We start from the raw sequence: 20,047 nt of genomic DNA on the forward strand, positions 1-20,047 counted from the left end.
GGAGAATCCGTGGAACTACAGACCAGTCAGCCTCATCTCAGTCCCTGGAAAAATCATGGAGCAGGTCCTTAAGGAATCCATTTTGAAGCACTTGGAGAAGAGAAAGGTGATCAGGAACAGTCAACATGGATTCAACAAGGGGAGTCATGCCTGACCAACCTGATTGCTTTCTGTGATGTGGATATGGGGAAAGCAGTGGACATGATGTGTCTTGACTTTAGCAAAGCTTTTGATACAGTCTCCCACAGTATTCTTGCCAGCAAGTTAAAAAAGTATGTATTGGATGAATGGACTATAAGGTGGATAGAAAACTGGCTAGATGGTTGGGCTCAATGGGTAGTGATCAACGGCTTGACATCTAGTTGGCAGCCAGTATCAAGCCTCAAGTGATCGGTCCTGGGGCCGGTTTTGTTCAGCATCTTCATTAATGATCTGGATGATGGGATGGATTGCACCCTCAGCAAGTTCACGGCTGACACTAAGCTGGGGAAGTCTAGGTTGGATATTAGGAAAAACTTTTTCACTATGAGGGTGGTGAAGCACTGGCATGGATTATCTAGAGAGGTGGTGGAATCTCCATCCTTAAAGGTTTTTAAGGGCTGGCTTGACAAAGTCTTGGCTGGGTTGCGGTTGGTCCTGCTTTGAGCAGTGGATTGGACTCGATGACTTTGTGAGATCTATTCCAACCCTGATATTCTATGATTCTATGGCAGAAAGGACTGGGTTTTAAGGCTCAGTATGTGAGTTACTGAGCATGTCATCCTGATTCAGTTAAGCACAAGAGAAGTTCTGTTGGAAGTCAGTGGAACTACTGATGTTATTAAAATTAAACATGTGCTTAAAGTCCTTTGCTGGATCAGAGGGACCTGCTTTTTGTTCTGTGATTGTACCACATCTATCACAACCGTGACTGGGGCTCATAGATGCTACCACAATACAAATAATAAATAAGAACTGCTGAACCATACCTGATTTAACTTGGTGAATTACATTCCTTCAATTAGGGTTCAGCAATTATAAGTGCCTAATGAAATGGTATATGTAAAATTATATCATGTGTAACAGGCTAACCCAGAATTTTAGTAGTTGCAAAGCAGGATTGGAAGCTCCCTGTCTGTGCTCATTTCTCTAATTGAAGTGAATACTCCAATGGGAAATTTCTATTGCTTATATTCTATACACAAATTAAAACGCCATTTAGAGGTACGGTGGGACCATATTATAATTGACTTTGATTGTGAAGAAATCTCAGTAATATATATATTAATATGGCCTCTGTCATAAAGGGAATCTGGAAGGAAAAATATTATTTTACTGAGGAAGGCCTGAGCATGTATAACACCAAATTTACTATCATCTGTGGGACTGGAATAAGCTACACAAGTGCAGTAAGCTGCCTAACAGCAGCAAAATGTTGCTGAGGTTCATCTTTTGACTTCCTCTTCTGCTTTCTCATTGGCGCAAGTGTGGGGAGCAAATTATAGATTATACATAAGCAGACAGCTTCTTTGATAAGCCAGGACGCCTTTACATATAAATGGTTTTTTTTTTTCATAGGCTGATGCTTGAAAAGAGCCTCCTAAGGAAATGAATATAAATATGCTAAGCATTTAAAATGTATCTTACCCCTCTGTGCAGGGAATGACAAGCCTGTTAGTGTGCCACACTAAAGCTGGTAGGAGCAGTGATCATCTATTAGCACTTTGAATGAACAGCCAATCACTTGAAATTCTTTGGTCCCCAGGGTAATTAGGGAGACCTTGAATAGGAAGTGCAGACTCTGCGTTGAACAAACATTGAGTTTAACCACTTCATTTCATAGTGTTTCTTTCTAGTCACTTCCTTGAAGCTTTCAAAGGGTGCTTCATCTGAAAGCTCTGTTGTAGCTTTTAAGAACAATTGACAACTAATTGAAAATATAAAATATTCTGCTAAGAAGGAACTGTTACTATTCGCAGGCCATTTACTTGCACCTTGGAAGTCTCTACTGTGGCTTCAACACACAGGAGTGACACATCTTGTTTAGACAAAAAAGTTGTCAGAAGTCGTCAAAGTGTGATGAATGTGGCAGATACATTCCTTGAGCACAATCAGTGCCAGTGACCTCTTGGGGAAGTGGGTTGTGTTTTGTGGAAACAACATCTGGAGATGTTTCCAGAGAAGATCCAAAAATTCTGCTCTGATTTCTTGTTGAAATGGTGGCTTGGCGCCCCAACTCTTGCTTCTGGTCCTGCATAAGTTAAGGTTATCCCTGCCCAGTAGCTGCTCACATCTTTAATTTCGCTGAATGGTTCATACAACGAACAAGTTCCAACAGGCAGTGCTCTGTCATGATAGAAATGCAGGGAAGCTTCAACCAAGGTGGAGCCTCGTACCTCAGGTCCTGTGTGGTGACTGGTACTTGTGTTGCATAGGCGCCGTCTTTATGAGTTGGCTCCCAATCCACCCCAGTTCCTGCCCCTACTCCTCCCCTTCCCCCAAGTCCCACCGCACCTCTTCCTGCCCCTGCTCTTCCCCTGTCCCATTCCGCTCCCTCCCCCGAGTGTGCCCTGCCCTCACTCCTCCCCTCCTCCCCCCCAGTGACTCCTGCATACCGCAGGACAACTGATCGCGACGAGCAGGATGTGCTGGGAGGAAGATGGAGGAGCTGATCATCAGAGCTGCCAGTGGATGCTGAGCACCCACTATTTTTTTCCGTGAGTGCTTCATCCCCGGAGCACCAATGGAGTCAAGACCTGTGCTGTGTTGTATTTTATTCAGTACAGGGTAGAACAAAACATGGAGGCATCACATCCTGGGAATTGACCTCACCATGCGTTTATATAAACGATGTGAGGAGCCATGATGTGCTGCATTTTATATGGGGCCTAGTCTTGCAGTTGCCACCCTTACTCCCTGTTGACACAGGCAGTGCCATGAGAGTCACTTGGCTCTTGAACTTCTGGCATGTTGCTAGCACACCCCTCCTGGCAAAGTAGCATTTCCCCTGAGTAAAGTGTCAACAAGCACTCAGGAGAGATGTTTGTTTGCTTGCTTCCTTTAATGTCTGTTTTGCTGCTTTTATTCCCCTTAATCTTATAGGCCTTTTCCATGATTTATTGAAAGATTGACAAACTGAGTGATTATTTCACTCTGAAAGACTCCTTTTCATAACAACATTGAATGTCAGAAAAGTATGATTAATTCTGCAGCAGTCAATTCTTCCGCTTCTTCAAAAATCATATAATTTCAGTGTAGAGAGAGACGGTTATTCAGATAATTACAGTCAAGTTTATCTCAGAGATAGGAGCGAAAGCAATAGATTTACTTGAGTCAAAATTAGCACCGAGTTATTTACTGGTGGAATCCAAAGTATTTGAACTTTTTAAAAAAATACCAGTTCTCACTTGAAAGGTGTAGTTACTACAAAGGGCCAGCATGATGTTTAGGCCCAAAGGCCAGAGAGTCTGAGGAGTACATTAGAAGAGGCTACATTCAGTTCACTTCCGGAGAAGAGGAGAGAGAGAAATGGGAGACAGAAGAAGAAAGAAGGATGGATACAGGGCTTGTTCTAAAAGCCTTCCCATTCCATGTTTGAGCCCCACATTTTTTCCTGTCTGTTGCCTGTCACTTCTCTTGCTCATTCCGTCCCTTACTCTTTTCTAACATGTTCTGTCCCTTAATGGTCTCATCCTCTCTCTCTCTCTTTGTTTCTTCATTCTGTTTCCTCTTTACTCACTGTTTTTGTCCTGACCCCCCGTTTCTTTTCTTCCTGTTCTTCTCTACTGCCTCCCCATGGGCTGCTCCTAGGGGAAGACAGTCTTAGCTTTTGATAAGTGCTCCTTTCTCATGTGCTTTGGCTGAGCTGTTGTTAAGCCCAAGAGGTACTCCATAGAAGCTGAGGAAATTGGTGTGCTGAGTGGGGCCTGAGGAGGCACTTCCAAAGCCTTTGCTGTTAGTTTTCCAACCCAGAAGAAAAAGGAGACATTGTGATGGAAAGCTTGGTTTTACCAAAGCTTGCATGTGCGCTCTCTCTATTTCCCTGTTTAATATAAGAGCGGCCATACTGAACCAGACCAAAGGTCCATCTAGCCCAGTATCCTGTCTTTTGACAATGGCCAGTGCCAGACGCTTCAGAGGAAATGAACAGAACAGGGCAATTATCAGGTGATTCATCCGCTGTCATCCACTCCTAACTTCTGGCAGTCAGAGGTTTCAGAACACCCAGAGTGTAGGGTTGCATCCCTGACCATCTTGGCTAATAGCCACTGGTCAACCTATCCTCCATGAACTTATCTAATTTAGATTTCTTCATTTTGTATGCATAGTTGAGATTATGTTTTCCAATGTGCATTGCTTTGCACTTATCAACATTGAATTTCATCTGCCATTTTTGTGGCCCAGTCACCCAGTTTTGTGAAATCCCTTTGTAACTTTTCGTGGTCAAAGTTGGACTTAACTGTCTTGAGTAATTTAGTATCATCTGAAAAGTTTGCCACTTCACTGTTCACCCCACTTCCCCAATCATTTATGAATATGTTGAACAGCACTGGTCTCAGTACAGATCCCTGGGGGATCCCACTACTTGTATCTCTCCAGTGTGAAAACTGATCCTTTATTCCTACCCTTTGTTTCCTCTCTTTTAAACAGTTATTCCTCCTTGAGAGGACCTTCCCTCTTATTCTCTGACTGCCTACTTTGCTCAAAGGAGACAAGGTGGCTGAGGTAGTATCTTTTATTCGATCTACTTCTGTTTGTGAGAGAGAGAAGCTTTTGAGCTACACAGGGCTCTTCCTCAGCTCAGATATTACTGACATGACTACAACACTGCATATTTTGCTTGAGAGCCTTTGTCAAAGGCTTTCTGAAAGACCAAATACACTATAACCACTGAATCACCCTTGTCCACCTGTTTGTTGACTCTTTCAAAAAATTCTAATAGTTTGGTGTGGCATGATTTTTCTTTACAGAAGCCGTGTTGACTTTTCCCAAACTAATTATGTTCATCTATGTATCTGATAATTCTTTTCTTCTTTAAATGCTACTGTGGTCGGTTTTTTTGGTATTTCCCCGCCTACATGGATGTTAAATTTAATTATATTATGGTTGCTATTACGAAGCAGTTCAGCTATATTCTACTCTTCGACCAGATCCCGTGCTCCACTTAGGATTAAACCAAGAATTGGCTCTCCTCTTGTGAGTTCCACAACTAGCTGTTTGTTCCAAGAAGCAGTCATTTGTGGTGTCTAGAAATTTTATCTCTGTGTCCAGTCCTGAGGTGACATATACCCATTTAATATGAGGATAGTTGAAATCTCCATTATTATTAGGTTTTCTGTTTCAACAGCCTCTCAAATCTCTCTGAGCATTTCACATTGTCACCATCCTGATCAGGTGGTCGGTAGCATATTCCTACTGCTTTACTCTTTATTATTCAAGCATGGAATTTCTATCCATGGAGATTCGATGGTATAGTTGGATTCATTTAAGATTTTGAATGTATGCTTTCTTTCACATATAGTGCCACTCCTCCACCAGCCTAACCTACTCCATCATTCCTATGTATTTGGTTCAGGTAAAGTGTATTTACCTCTTGAGATGTAAGGCAGAATACAAATGCAGAGCATTTGACTGGAGTTTTCAAGGGTGCTATGGGAATTAGGCATCCAGATCCCATTGGATTTCAGTGGGAATTGGGTGCCTAACACTCTTACCCTCCTTTGAAAATCCAGGGCATTGTTTCTCCTGCTGTTATTGTTAGTGTTTATTCATTGTTCCCATTGATCCTCTGTATATTCTGAGAAATGCTTTTTTAATCCTTCAGGGCCAAATCGTGAAATAGTTGTAATTTTTAATGCTTTCATTGGCTTCAGTGAGAGTTTTCTCTGAGTAAGGAAACAGAGAGGGATGGCCTGAGTCTGACCTTCAGAGAACAGTGCAGGAAGTAGCGCGAGATTGTGAGCCTACCGTGTAAATGCACTTTGCAAGTCCCCGTTTAAACAGAATGGAAAGCAGCTGATGTCTTCAGCCATAGCCTTTCAATTGGGCCTTAATTTCAAACATCGTAATTGATTGGTTTCGTTATTTATTACACTTACCTTGCCAGTTTGGGCAAGTCAACAATCTAATAAAGGGCAGCAGTGTGTTTTTCATGACTTCGATGGTTTCTGGGGTCTCTTACGCTTCACTAAACATGTCTTGTCTTTTCTTCTCCCTGTAATCTATCACAATCATCTGCCTCTTTCTGCTAACTCACTCACTCCATCAACCTGTCCCAAGAGATGTCTATTTTGTTGACCATGTGAATTACTATCCTTCTTTGTCTTTTTTTATCTTAAATGTTATTCCAGGTTCTCTTTTCTCTACTCTGCTGAGCATGATTTTTTGACTGCTTTATTTTGCTGTTTCATAGGATAATGGCTGTAATGGAAACATATCCATAAGACTGTGCCTTTTAAAAGCAAACTTTGAACCCCTTTACCACATTCTTGGGATTTACAACAACAGACAATGAAACTCACAGCCATAGAGAAAAGCAATGTAATAGAAATAATGCCATGCAGAAAAGGGATGCTATTGCTTAACATAAAAATTATGAGCTGGCATCTTCAGTTCCACCAACATTGTGCTTCATTTTAAAGGTAGCATTTTTCAACTATGAGAAATTAAAGGACATCACCTGAAGATTCGTGCTACTGGCCTCTCTTAAATGAATGTTACGTTAGTGCCTATGAGCCCACAGACACATCACTACTGTATTTTGGCATTAATTGGCACTCTTCCTGGCATAGTCAGCCGAGTAGTGAAGGCTTGAAAGGGCCTTGGAGATTGAACTCCTTGACACCTAGAGGGACCCCTTCAGAACATAGAATAGAATCATAGAATATCAGGGTTGGAAGGGACCTCGGGAGGTCATCTAGTCCAACCCCCTGCTCAAAGCAAGACCAATCCCCAACTAAATCATAGGATTGAGCAGGGTTGAGGCTTGTTGTGGATGCAGTGATAAAGAAGCTTGCCCTACCACTGTCTGTGTTTAAAGACTTCAAGTTACAGAGAGTCATGTGCATAACCCTCTGTGGAATACAACAGGGAGCCTCACTCGAAGAAGAACCCACAATTTACACTAGTTTAAACTTGCAAGTGACCCATGCCCCATGCTACAGAGGAAGATGAAACCCCCCCAGGGAATGGATCACTTGATGAATACCTGTTCTGTTCATTCCCTCTGGGGCACCTGGCATTGGCTGCTGTTGGAAGACAGGATACTGGGCTAGATGGACCTTTGGTCTGATCCAGTATGGCTGTTCTTATTTCTTATGTCTCTGCCAATCTGATCAGGGGGAAAATTCCTTCCCAACCCAAAATACTGTGATCCATTAGACCCTGAGCAAGTGGGTAAGACCCACGAGCCTGACACCTGGGAAAGAATTATCAAGTTTCCCTGTCTATAAAAGGGGGCTATTAACGTTTATCTTCCTCATACAGATGTTACAAAGCTTAGTTCATGCATGTTCGTAAAGTTGGTCCTTGGCTGGAAAGTCTGTTGGAAATGAAGAGTTTTTATAGAGGCTTTCATTAAAAAGTCAGCTTTTGCCATTACTTAACACAGATTTCCCCTCAAATAAAATAGGAAATATCTGTGGCAGCTGTTGGCTCATGCTGATCCCTGCACCTCACAGATAACATGTGAGGATTATATAGAGGTGTTTTAAGTGCTAATGAAATTAAAAAGTGTTAGCAAGTAATTATTATTATAATAGCCTTTTGAGTACTTGGGTGGAGTAAGAGTGCCTGAGTAAGCACAACAGATTGGCACTGGGCCATTCAGCTTGTCTCGGGGCTTTCTAATACAATACAGTTGAGTGCAGTATAAATACCTTGACAGGACAGATATACAAATCCAATGAGATGGGTAGATATAACGCAATTTCTGCATAAAACAGGCACCAACCATAAGACTCTACTTGAAACCAAAACAGAACATCTGTGTTTGCTTTGGAAACTGACTCCGATTCCAGTCCTTTCTCATAAAACCGTAATATCTCACCACATGATTATGCAATTATTATTACTATTTTACAAATACCAAAACTTTGTGATGTTGGAAGAAGATTCCGCCTCTCATTTGCTCTTCCATAAAGGCCACCTTCTTGCTGAAATGTCAAGTAATAACAGCAATGGACGTTTTAGGTCTGTAAATCTCAGTGGGATATTTATAATTGTTGATGCACACTGTTGTTTAAATGTTTTGAGAGCAGCGCAAAGAAAGGAAATTCAATCTTGTCGTTCACTAAATTGATGCAAAGGTCTTCTGAGTAAAAAAAAGGTAAAGAATGGGGTCTTGGAACCATGGACAACAGACACAATCATACGCTTTGAAATGTTAATGGTTCCTAAAAGCAAAGTGAAGCCATAAAAGATGCTGAGACTCCTGATGTTCTTAGTCTCCAGGTCAATCTGAACCCATAGCTGACATTTTCTCTGGCTTTTTCTGCTCAGCAAGATGTGAGATGTGGCTCTCACAGTGAATGTTCCATCTTGACAATTTCCCTCTCCCCCCAAATGGGATGTTCAATAGATGCTCTAATACTGAAGGCTCCTGGGTATTAAAAGAGCACAGTGCAACTAACAGTCATTAAAATGTACCATTCAGTGCACTAGCATGTAGCTTCCACTGCCTAGGAAGTCATGTGGCATGTGCTTTTGGGAAGCTTTGGTTACATTTTGCATAGTTTAAAAAACTCTTCTGTTTTTTCTTGGAATTGAAATACTAGTGGGGAGGGGGAATACAGTGTACGTGCTCATTGGACCAAATCAACCTCAATGCCATAGATCAAGACACACTAGCGAGGCAGATGACCCACTATGCTTGAGTTTTAAAATCAAATCCTCTACTTTTAAATGAAATAAGTGCTGGTGAAAGTTGCCTGGATGCTGAAATCCATTGATAACAGCACCTCAGTAACTCAGCCAGAGGTTAGCAGGTGTGTTACAGGAGTGGGTGGGTAAAGTTCTGTGGCCTGCAATGTGCAGGAGGTCAGACTAGATGACCTTCTCTCCTTAAAGTTTGTGCATCTATAAGGCATTAAATAAACTGCTGACTTGCCCAGGGATACACAAAAAATCAGTGTGCAAGGAAGCCTCAGCAGTTCCTGGCTTCCAGTCAGTCACTCATGTTTGTAGAACAAGGTATTCTGCTTCCATAATCTTTTCAATGTGCCCAAAACAATGCTCGCTTCTTCATTTTAGCTTCCTCACAATTATTATCCATAATAAATAAATTCCTACTGGGGGACAGCAAGAGAGAAGGAAATAATGATCCTTACATGTATCTTAACTAGTAAGCATTCAAATACTGTGGCAATACGTGTGGTATAAGATAGGAAGGATGGTCTACTAGAGCGAGCACTAAACTTGTACTTAGATCTGTGTTCAGTTCCCTACTCAGCCGCAGATGACCTGTGTGAACTTGGGCAAATCACTTCATCTACACTGTGCCTCAATTCCTCATCTATGAAATGAGGATAATACTTTCCTACCTCATGCAGTGTTGTGAGGATAAAATCCACTAATGATTGTGAGTTGCTCAGATACTATGATGATGAGGGCCATGGAAGTACATACATACATAATGGATAAGAAGGTTGGTATCTAAAGCTCTCTGAAGGTTCTTGTCGTCCATACTTGAGCTGCTTGATTTTTTCATCGTACCCTCATGTAGCATTTCTGCAGAAACCCAGGTGCCCCCTTCAAATCAAAACCACATGCCAGTCTGTGCTAAGTTCCCTGTTTGAATCGAGAGCTATATCTGCAGCTTTCCTGTTGTTAGTAAAGTTTGCATGTGTGCCTGCATAAAAATGTCCTGGTTTTGGACATATCCCTGAGAGTCTCTCCTATCTGATAGGGAGTTTCTTTCATAATAGATTAATTAGGGGTTTTGATAACAAATCCAGTCCCTGTTTACATGGTAAAGTGGGAATCGTAATTTCAATCAGCTTAGTTATCTTCCATTACCTGTTAGTGTACGACACTCCTGTTCATGCTAGTAGATGTCCTAACTGATTATGAAATAGAAGCACGTGTTAATTTTGTTATGTATGTCCAAACTACTAATTTTAAAAGAACTATTCAGATACCTTTTCAAGCCACTTGAAATGGATCCTTTCCGATGTAAAGACTTTACTAAACCCAGCACTCGTCATTGGGATGCTTGACAAACTTGGACATATTTTTATAAATAAAATGACATCTTTAGGCTGTGAAAATGTGCTGTTCTCATCCTCTTTGTTTATGTTAAATAGCTCTGATGTTAATATCAATGTCCAGTTTCTTGGAGAAACTATTTTGTGAAATAGGAGTCCCTCCCTTAATAGAAAAATTTCATTACAAGTGCATTGAATATCAGATCATTTTGCCATTGAGTGCCTGAAGGTAAACTGGATGGTGATTAAATATGAAATGTTTATGTTGGGGAGGAAAGGAATGATACAGGAAGCCACATTATTTTCCTTCATGTTTTCAGGGAGCATGCCTTAATTGCGTAAGCATCCTTCTCTCCATACCCGTGTTTGCTTTTTAAGTCTTCTGTCATATTCCTTAACTTTAGTCGCCTTTCTGTAATTTCATGGAACAGATTCATACACTGGATGGCCTTGTGCAGTCCCAGAAACCTACAACAAGCTGTATCCTGGACTCATGCAAATCCAATTGGTGTTACTCACTTTTAAACCCCCAGGATGATTAGCAGAAAGCTGGAATTGTACCAGCAAGAGCTCGGTCACATGAATTTGCACTCAATCCATGTGCAACTAAGACCATAACAATAACAGAATGAATTATATGTGGCAGACCTCTAAGCCACTTACTCAGTCCTTACTCAGGCAAAATTCTCATTGTCTCTCCCTGTATAAGGACTGGATAAAAAAATGATTAAGGGCCTGGACAATAGCTTGTGAATACAACAATGCACAGCAAAGGCTCGGTTTCTCTGGATTTATTGGTGCATATAACATTGACTTCTTCTTAAGTGTTATCCCTAAAACTGCTCACTGAATTTTCGTCCCAACTTCAGGTGTATTCTGGGACCTAGGGTCCAATTCTCTTGGCATAAATCAGGAGCAATTCCATTGAAGCAAACAGTGCTAGACTAGTGTAAAACTAGTGTGAGAGGGGAACCAGGCCAAAGAAATGGTCATGTTCTTGATGATATTGCAGAACCAGTGGGGGCTGTCAAATAACATAGTATAAAGCAGTAGGGTGATAGTCTCCAAAGTGCCCCTGCAGTTATGAAGCTCTTCCCAGCAGAAAAAGATGACTTTTCTCATTGCTCACTACAGCCATGCACCTGTTTGGCCTAAACTGGCACCTGCAGCCGATGGAAGGGCAGATGTATGAGATCACGGAAGACACAGCCAGCAGTTGGCCAGTGCCAACGGACGTCTCCCTATATCCCTCGGGGGGCACAGGGTTAGAGTTACCTGACAGGAAAGGCAAAGGATCCAGTGAAGGTATGGTTGGTGTGTTTCCATGTTGTGAGTCCTCTGTGTCTGCCTCTAAACTCCAGCCATCCAGTCTCATACTCCATCACCCCCATACTGCCTTTCCTGCAGCACCATATTCTGGTGCTTTTCCAGTCTTTCATGTCTAGAGCTGGTCATCAGTCATGTTTCCAAATGTCACATCCTTTTAATGTCCATTAACATGGTGATAAGATATATGTCCTCAACCAAGCCTAAGAGGCCATCTACAAGGAGGGGATATTGGCACCACATCTCGTATGGGTACAGCATTCCACCACAAAAGCCGTGCATCATGTCATCTATGGGCTATATTCCTAAGAAACCATGCTCATGTCTTAAGAACTAAAGGGATACCTTGAGGATTGTCACTGTGTTTTCTCTACAGCAATACAACAGTGCTTATCCTAGTATTTCTTTTGATTACTAGATGGCATTGTTGTGAGAACCAAAATATTTGTTAAAAGTTGTTGGCATTGCAGTCTTTGGCATTGTGAAGATGGCCATGTACCCTCAAGGACAGCCAGATGAAAGGTCTAATCCTGCAAAGTCTGCATGGTGCTGACCGCCTTCAATTCCCACCGAAGTTAGAGGCGCTGAGCCTGCTCAGAACCATGCAGAATCAGGGTCTAATTTCACAAACTACACTATTCCACAAGCAAGCAAGGGTTTTGCAACTTTAATTGTGTTTTCAGTGGAGAACATCAGTGCCAGAAATACCTACGGGGCTGCAAAGCACAGGGTTGTCATCACTCTAAGATTCACATAGGGGAGATGAAGAAATGAGGAATTCAGCTTTCAGTTTAATAAAGCTCTTTATGCTTCACTATCTTTTCTTTGTATTTAAGTGACCGTGAGATCAAAAATCTCTCATTCTAGTAGAATTATAGTTATTGGCTGGTTTTAGTGAAGTTGTAGTTGGGGGGAGAACGGGTGTTGGATAAGAGGCAAGGAATGTGGGCCTGATCCAAAGCCCACTGAAATTGATAGAAATCTTTCCACTGATTTCAGTGGGCTTGGGATCAAGCCTTATATAAGTAAGCTTATTTGGTGTCGGTTAATTACAGCATTTTTACTTAATGGGATTATCTGTCTTTATTAATGCAAAGGAAGGCCATAGTTACATATTCCTTAAAAGCAACATAGTTACTAATGACTGGTCAGTGTCAAATGAAATTATTACAGTGTAAATCAATTAAGCTAGAACTGTAGGACCCTGGACAAAGCTTGCTAAACAATATAGTAAACTACAGAATGTTTCTGCATTCAAAAAGGCCTCACGATAAAGCTTATTTTTCTTTCGTCTTCTGTTTAAATTGCTATGTTTAAATCCCTATATATTGCATTTGATCTCTGCCATCCCTATTCAAAGATCAAAATGAAAATAAAAATGATTTATCTAATAATCAAGGGGCCGAATCAAAGGTCTTTCCTCAATTTTCTCTCAGATCTTCTCAGGCAAACCCCCTCTGAAATCAAAAGGAGTTTTGTCTGAATAGGAGTGTGGATCTCTCTTTCTCTCTCTGTCTGTATATACATACATGCATATGTATACGCTCACACAGTCTGTCACCTTTTCTGACATGCCCTCTTTGCACTGGGGAGCTTTACTTAGAGTGGGGTCTCTGAGGACTACTTTAGATAGAGAGCTGTGCACAGCCTCAGCATGATCTTCTTGCATGTCTTGGGCAGGGGCGGCTCCAGGCACCAGCACGCCAAGCGCGTGTCTGGGGCGGCAAGCCACTGGGGGCGCTCTGCCAGTCGCTGCGAGAGCAGCAGGCAGGCTGCCTTCAGCAGCTTGCCTGCGGAGGGGCCGCTGGTCCCGCGGCTTCGGTGGACCTCCCACAGACGTGCCTGCGTAGGGTCCGCCGAAGCCTCGGGACCAGCGGACCCTCTGCAGCCAAGCCGCCGAAGGCAGCCTGCCTGCCGTGCTTGGAGCGGCAAAATGCCTAGAGCCGCCCTTTGTCTTGGGGAACCTGTGGCCATGTGGACGTGATCTGCTCCGGATTAAAAATGAAATAAAGATCTTGGTATGTGTCTCTGGAGGGGTGAATATGTCCACCACTGAAATGCAACTACCTCTGCAGGGTGGTAACATGGTAGCCAGTCTGTGCTTACACAACAGTTTTTCTAATTAAGAATGTATATCTTTGGAAATATGAAAATTGACTTAAAAGTATCCTCAAAGAGACCACCTTTCCTCTGGTGGAATTGGCCAGTTGGGGCTCACATTTCCTTAGTGCTGAAATGAATTCGGAATTGCTAGCTGTAGGCAGTTACCAGCTCTAGTCTGCCTCCAGTCCAGCAAAGCACTTTAGCATGTGCTTAAGTGCATCCCTATTCAGCAAATTTAAGCTTCTGCTTAAGTACCATTGAAGTCAGTGACGTATAAGCATGTACAAAAGGCTTTGATGGATCAGGGTGTTTTATTGACTCAAAGCCTATATCAGCACTAAAATTAAACTCAGTTGGGCCCAAAAATGAAACAGTTCATTTTGATAACCGAATTAGTTAGGAATAGTTGCTAAGGAAACTAAAGTGTTGCATGTGCAAGGTAATGTGTTGAAAGAGCAAAGTAATTGGCAGCACAATTAGGAATTCAGATCTGAAATTAATTTTGCTTCAAGTTAGTTAGACAAAGTTTCTGATTAGAAATTGTACTGAAATTGTATTCTTATTTGAATTTCTTTCTGAATATCCAGTTCTCAGGGCCTGATCCTTTTCTGTTTGGAGTCATTCAGGGCTGGCTCCAGCTTTTTCGCCGCCCCAAGCAGAAAGCAAAAAAAAAAAAAAGGATAAAGCCGCGATCGGCGGCACTTAGGCTCTGAGCTCTACCACACCACTTCATTCTTGGGCGGCAATTCGGAGATGGGTCCTTTGCTCTGAGAGGGACTGAGGGGCCTGCTGCCGAATTGCTGCCAAAGACCTGGATGTGCCACCTCTTCCTATTGGGCACCCCAGGCGCCTGCTTTCTTAGTTGGTGCCTGGAGCCGGCCCTGGAGCCATTGACTACTCCTGGTAATGTCAATGGGTGACATTTACGCCTGTGCAGAAAACCTTGCTCTGAACTTTTGCACTGGGGTAAATCTCACCCAATGGAGACATGAAGCAGCTGCTTTGACGAGCTTCAGAAAAAAAGTACCTTTTCATATATATGTGTGTATATATAACTGACAGTCAAGAAAAGACATGTACCTTAAATCTTCACAATTATTTCTGTGGAATGGCCATTTTTGCCACAAACACAGAACCTTTTTTTTTTTTTCATTTGAGCAAGCATCGCTCACTGTACTACAAGGAATCCATCTTCATTAATGACCAGTCAGAAAGCACACCATGCGCTTTGACTTTCCATTTTAATTTCCATGTGTGTATCAAACACATCAGTAATAATCCCAGAAATGTATCTTTGATGTGCACCAGAACAAATGAAGTCTTTGCATCTTTTTATAGCTTCTTGCAGCTCTCTTTGCATCCCATGGCGATAGAATAGGAAGTTTTGAAAGAGAGCGTTACACACACACACTGTCTGTCTTAAGACTGACATTATCCTGAAAAATGACTTTTAGGATTCGCACAAATTCTAATAATCCAATTTACAAAATAAAACTTATGGAATTAAACTAATTTGATCTCAGTTATATTATTCTGTGATATTGGCAGTGTTACAAATGGTTTAATTATAATTTCCTGTTCCCCCAAGATGCCTCTGTTTATTTTTGTTAATATTAATCTTGATTTTTAAACGTGGATAAATAAGGAGTCTAGACTTTTCCTTATTCCTTCAAATGCAAAGGACAAGACTAAATTAGGCTTTGATGATATAGCAGATCCATGTTTCTGTGAACGTGGTTTTATTCCTTTGTTGGTGTTTTCAGAATCAGACTTTTATTAATGAACTTTATGTAACACAATGTTTCTGAAAAAAATGATAATGAGGCATATGTGTTCCATAAGATTCCAAGCCAGTAAAGCCTTAAGTGCATGCTTAACTTTAAGCAAGAGTAGTTTCACTGGGACTGAAAGTTAAACATGTGCGTAATAGCTTTCCTGGATCAAAAAACTTAAATGCAAACTCGTCTCCATCATAAAGATAGAAACAGTATTGGGTATTTTTTAATGTTAACATGAATTTTAACTGTTTTATCTATTTTTAATTAAGATGACATTTTAACAGTTTGAACCTGATGTTTCTGCTGTGGAGTTTACATTAGGATGTAACATTTAAATAGATTTTTATTATTTAAAACAGCAAAATATTTTATTTAAGGACTGCAGAATTTCCCTATCATCCACCAGTTCAGCATTAAATGTGCATTGTAAGGGTATTTGAGTCGAATTCGTAATGGGTAGGAGGACATTGTAGTGTCTTATTCCCCAAATGCAGAGTATATTAAAAAAAAAAAATAGTTCCCACAAACATGATTTTGTTACAAATGACTTTATATTCCTGAAAGATTCTTTCTCATTTTGTTAGAATTATTTGATCTGTGAAACATACAGTAATGGGTTTTAATAGAAAAGAGATGAAATAGTAGGTTGATTTGAATATCGAAGGGTAATAAAGACAGCCTATGATGGTCCACGTGGTATTCTCCTGGCCCCGAATTGTTCCTATAAAAGCTGAAATCTGGGAGGTGATGCTAACAAATACTTTTCAAATACAAGTGTGTTTAATTATAAATTAAAGGCAGCCTCCTAAGCGATGATATTTTTCATCTTCATCTCTTTTCCTGTTTTGCTGTAATTTCAGGCGAGGCAGCATGAGCCGGGGATTAAAGCAAAGGCCTGGGAGTCAGCAGTCCTGGGGTTTTATTTCCTCTCTGACCCTAATTAACTGTGCTGCTTTTGGGTCCCCATTTTCCAAAGTGCCCATAATTCTGAGACCTTAAGTGTGTGGCTGCCCAACTTGAGATGCCCAGGGCCTGATATCCAGAGGTGCCGAGCACCTTGTTGACTTCATTTGGAAGTGTCGGTGCTTGGCACCTCTAGCTATCAGCCCAGAGTGTTTCAAGGTGAGCACCCAAACTCAGTAGACTCTTTCAGAAACTGATGCCTTAATCTTTGTGTCTCAATTTTTCCCACCTGTAAAACAGGGATAATAATCAGAACCCACTCCACAGAGTTGTTTTGAAATCTAAGAAAAACACCTTTGAGTTCTTAAATGGGAGACACTATAGAAGTGCAGCATATTATGTCCCCTATCTTTGCTGTGTCCCCCTCCTTCATTTAGGCATTTTGTAATGGGGATGCCATCCTAAGTGTTCCCACAATTGCCAGCTGTTAATTTTGCAGTGAATTTTACTTTTAGTTTCCCCCTGCATAATTCACCATCACTTAAACAGATGTTCTTGACATACTCATCCAACTCCACGGTGCATGGGAAACTCACAATCACTACATTTTTTGATAATATAATAATTACTTTCTCCATAAATAACATAAATTAATGATGTGATGTGGTGTAAGATGATTTTATTTTAACATGTAATTTAACAATCTCTGTTGTTATGATTTAAGCAGAGGGCCATTTGGGAATCCATATTGCTCTTCCAAGATACATGCTTTCAATAGAAAGCTGGAGCATAGCTAGGAGTAATCCTATCCATTTTTCTTTCATAGTCATAATTGATGCATAATGTATTCTGAAGAAGTCACCACATTGGTAGATCAATGTCAGAGATACCAGTTTGATTAGATTACTTACAGGATGCTAGGCTAATCCAAGGGGTTTTTTTGTTTCTATGTCTCAGCAGGAAAGCCCAGTAGTTTCTTTCCAGAGGACACTTTTATAGACTCTGGAGAAATTGATGTTGGACGACGAGCCACTCAGAAGATTCCTCCTGGTATCTTTTGGAGATCTCAGGTGTTCATTGACCATCCAGTGCATCTGAAATTCAATGTGTCTTTAGGAAAGGCTGCTCTGGTTGGGATTTATGGCAGGAAAGGCCTTCCTCCTTCACATACCCAGGTAACAGGAGCACATTTCAGCGAACCAACACTTACCTTAGAATTGATGTGCTTCTAGCTTGTACCTTGAAAAGGTAGATGGCCCCACTTTTTATTTCAGATACCTATCTCAAAAATTCTGTGGATTCATGGAAGATATTGAGGTTCAAATATTCAAAAATAGGTGCCAACATGACAGCTGCAGAATATGCATTCACCAGCATGAAGCACCAGTTCAGATCCTGAATAAGGATGATTTCCCGGATTGGAACCATAGACACATAATGTTATACACCAAATATACAATTTTATTTGCACAAGTGCTGATTGCCTATGTCCCAAAGTACTTGTATACACCCAAATCAGGCATGGTGTGTGTTTATAGGCATGAAGCCCACTTTCATTATTAGTGTCTATTATCAGGTGCTTCTGATTTGCCCATGAAACTTACTTCTTATGCTGAAATTTCCTATCCTAAAAGTGATTTTGGGAGGTATAGTTTGAAGATCATTTTCTGTGAGTCGTAAAAAAAATGGTGGGTCTTTTTATTTTCGTTGTTAATACAAGTTATAGATAACCTACATTGTTTGGATTTGACAAACTTGGAAAACTTGTTTTGCTAAGAACATGGCTAAGAAATAAGGAGTGAAATCTTGGCCCCACTGAAGTCAATGGAAAATCTTCCACTGACTTCAGTAGGACCAGGATTTTACCCAACGTCTGTATAAAGAATGAAGCAAAGGAAAAAATGCAGAAAACTAACTTTATGGCTAAAGTTCTATAATCACAAAAGTCAGGCGATTTAAAATTATTGTTACTGTATTAGATGCATATAGACTTCATTGCCAGTATATGTTAAGAAATTAAAATTAATATCATATAAAGTATTTTTTTAAAATTGTAGTTATACAGTATGGGCAAAGTTGAAAACAATGGCCGATTCAACAGCATAAGAATTTAGCTTTACATTTGCAAAAGATGGTCTTGTAATTGAGGTGGGAATCTCAATTTTTTTCTTTTACATTTTTTATTGGTATTAAGGTTTTATGAATTAAAAAACATGTCTGTAGTGTGTTGGAAGCATTAGAAGAGCTCCCACGGGTATGTGAGGAGCTGTGAGAGAAACAAGAGGAGAGGAATGGGTGGAGAGAGGAGACCGGAGAGAAGCAGATCAACAGATAGATAAGGAGATCTTGCCAACTACTGGGAACAGACACAATTCCAGTCATCTCCTTGTAGGTTGAATCAGAACATGTCATGACTTACCAGAGGAAATATCATGTATGATGTTCCATAAGTGTGGGTGTCTTATGTTTAATGCAAAGCTCTTCTGCCCATCCTGAGATAGATCTGGACCAGGAAGTGTGATCATTTTCTGGAATCCTGAAGTATACAATGAACATCTTTTCTTTGTGTTTCAGTTTGACTTTGTTGAGCTCCTTGATGGGAGACGGCTACTTACCCAGGAGGTGAGGAGTCTGGCAGGACCTCAGCGGCAACCTAGAGGCTTTGTGCCAATGTCCAGCCATGAGACAGGGTTTATTCAGTATTTGGATACAGGAATATGGCATCTGGCCTTCTACAATGATGGGAAAGAGTCCGAGGTGGTTTCTTTTCTTACTACTACCATCGGTAAGGATTTGCCATATTGTTTTACCTAATCTATGTACCTTAGGGCTAGTTTCTCATGACCTTACTCACACTGAAGGCAGGTCTACACTACAGCCGGGATCAATGCTCTGAGATCGATCCACCTGCGCTCAATTTAGTGGGTCTAGTAAAGCAACAGCAGATTGCTCTCCAGTCGACCCCTGTTCTCTACCTCTGACGAGAAGCTAATGTGTAGACCCTGTGGTAACTCGTCCTAAGGCACATCAACCCCAGCTATGTTATTCATGTAGCTGGAGTTGCATAGCGTAGGTTGACTTACTGCGGTAGTGTAGACATAGTCTCAGTAGCATCTTAGTCCTGGCCCATCTCATTGATTTTAATGAGACTACTCACAGACTAAAGGACTATTCAGCATCAGTGAGGATATTTGAGCAATGAGTGTTCCCTTGGGACCAAAACTGCACACAACACTGATGGAAATACTGTAAGGATTAACATATCTATGATGGCATGGACGGGGCATAACTGTATTAAAGCCCTATTTAAAAATTATGTTCTAGACAAGCTGCCTGCCGCTGCAGATGAGACCAGAGTTATTGATTACAGAGGTGGCCCCTCCTCCCTGATCCTTCTATTTGGAAATTTGGATTCTGTTTCTGTTGGGCCTATTTTTTTTTTCTGGAGTGGAATTGGGTAGCTGTTCAACAACATATAGCATCATCAAGCAGCAGTTTGGGACAGGAAGTGAGGAATACCGTATCTGATTGAAACTGCTGGCGTCACATAATTACTCAAATTGGAGTTGGGATAGGACACCAAAATTAATACCCCAACTCTCACAAAAAGCACTGTAGGAGGGAAAGTCCATTGTATGAACCTGTTTTATGTCTCATCTAAAAGATAGGCTGACATTTTCAAATGGATGGGAATTGGGTATCCAAATCTCACCCAGGCTCTCTATCAGTAAAGCAATCAGTTAGCACCAGGCACTG

The 20,047-nt window shown here is 41.1% G+C and overlaps 1 protein-coding gene across 7 annotated transcripts in view; it reads left to right on the forward strand.

Annotated features, from left to right (window-relative positions):
* TENM4 (teneurin transmembrane protein 4) overlaps nt 1–20,047 on the forward strand; it is a 971,473-nt gene that overhangs the window by 739,197 nt on the left and 212,229 nt on the right. For 5 of the 7 annotated variants that reach the window (XM_075061790.1, XM_075061784.1, XM_075061786.1 and 2 more), the window contains 3 exons: nt 11,316–11,486; nt 17,249–17,466; nt 18,866–19,076. In XM_075061790.1, coding sequence (XP_074917891.1) covers nt 11,316–11,486; nt 17,249–17,466; nt 18,866–19,076 — 600 coding nt within the window. The remainder of the gene's footprint in view (nt 1–11,315; nt 11,487–17,248; nt 17,467–18,865; nt 19,077–20,047) is intronic. The other 2 variants (XM_075061785.1, XM_075061788.1) reach the window with 1 other exon arrangement.

Source organism: Chelonoidis abingdonii, chromosome 1 (genome assembly GCF_003597395.2).
Source record: "Chelonoidis abingdonii isolate Lonesome George chromosome 1, CheloAbing_2.0, whole genome shotgun sequence".
In the NCBI taxonomy this organism is placed as follows: Eukaryota; Metazoa; Chordata; order Testudines; family Testudinidae; genus Chelonoidis; species Chelonoidis abingdonii.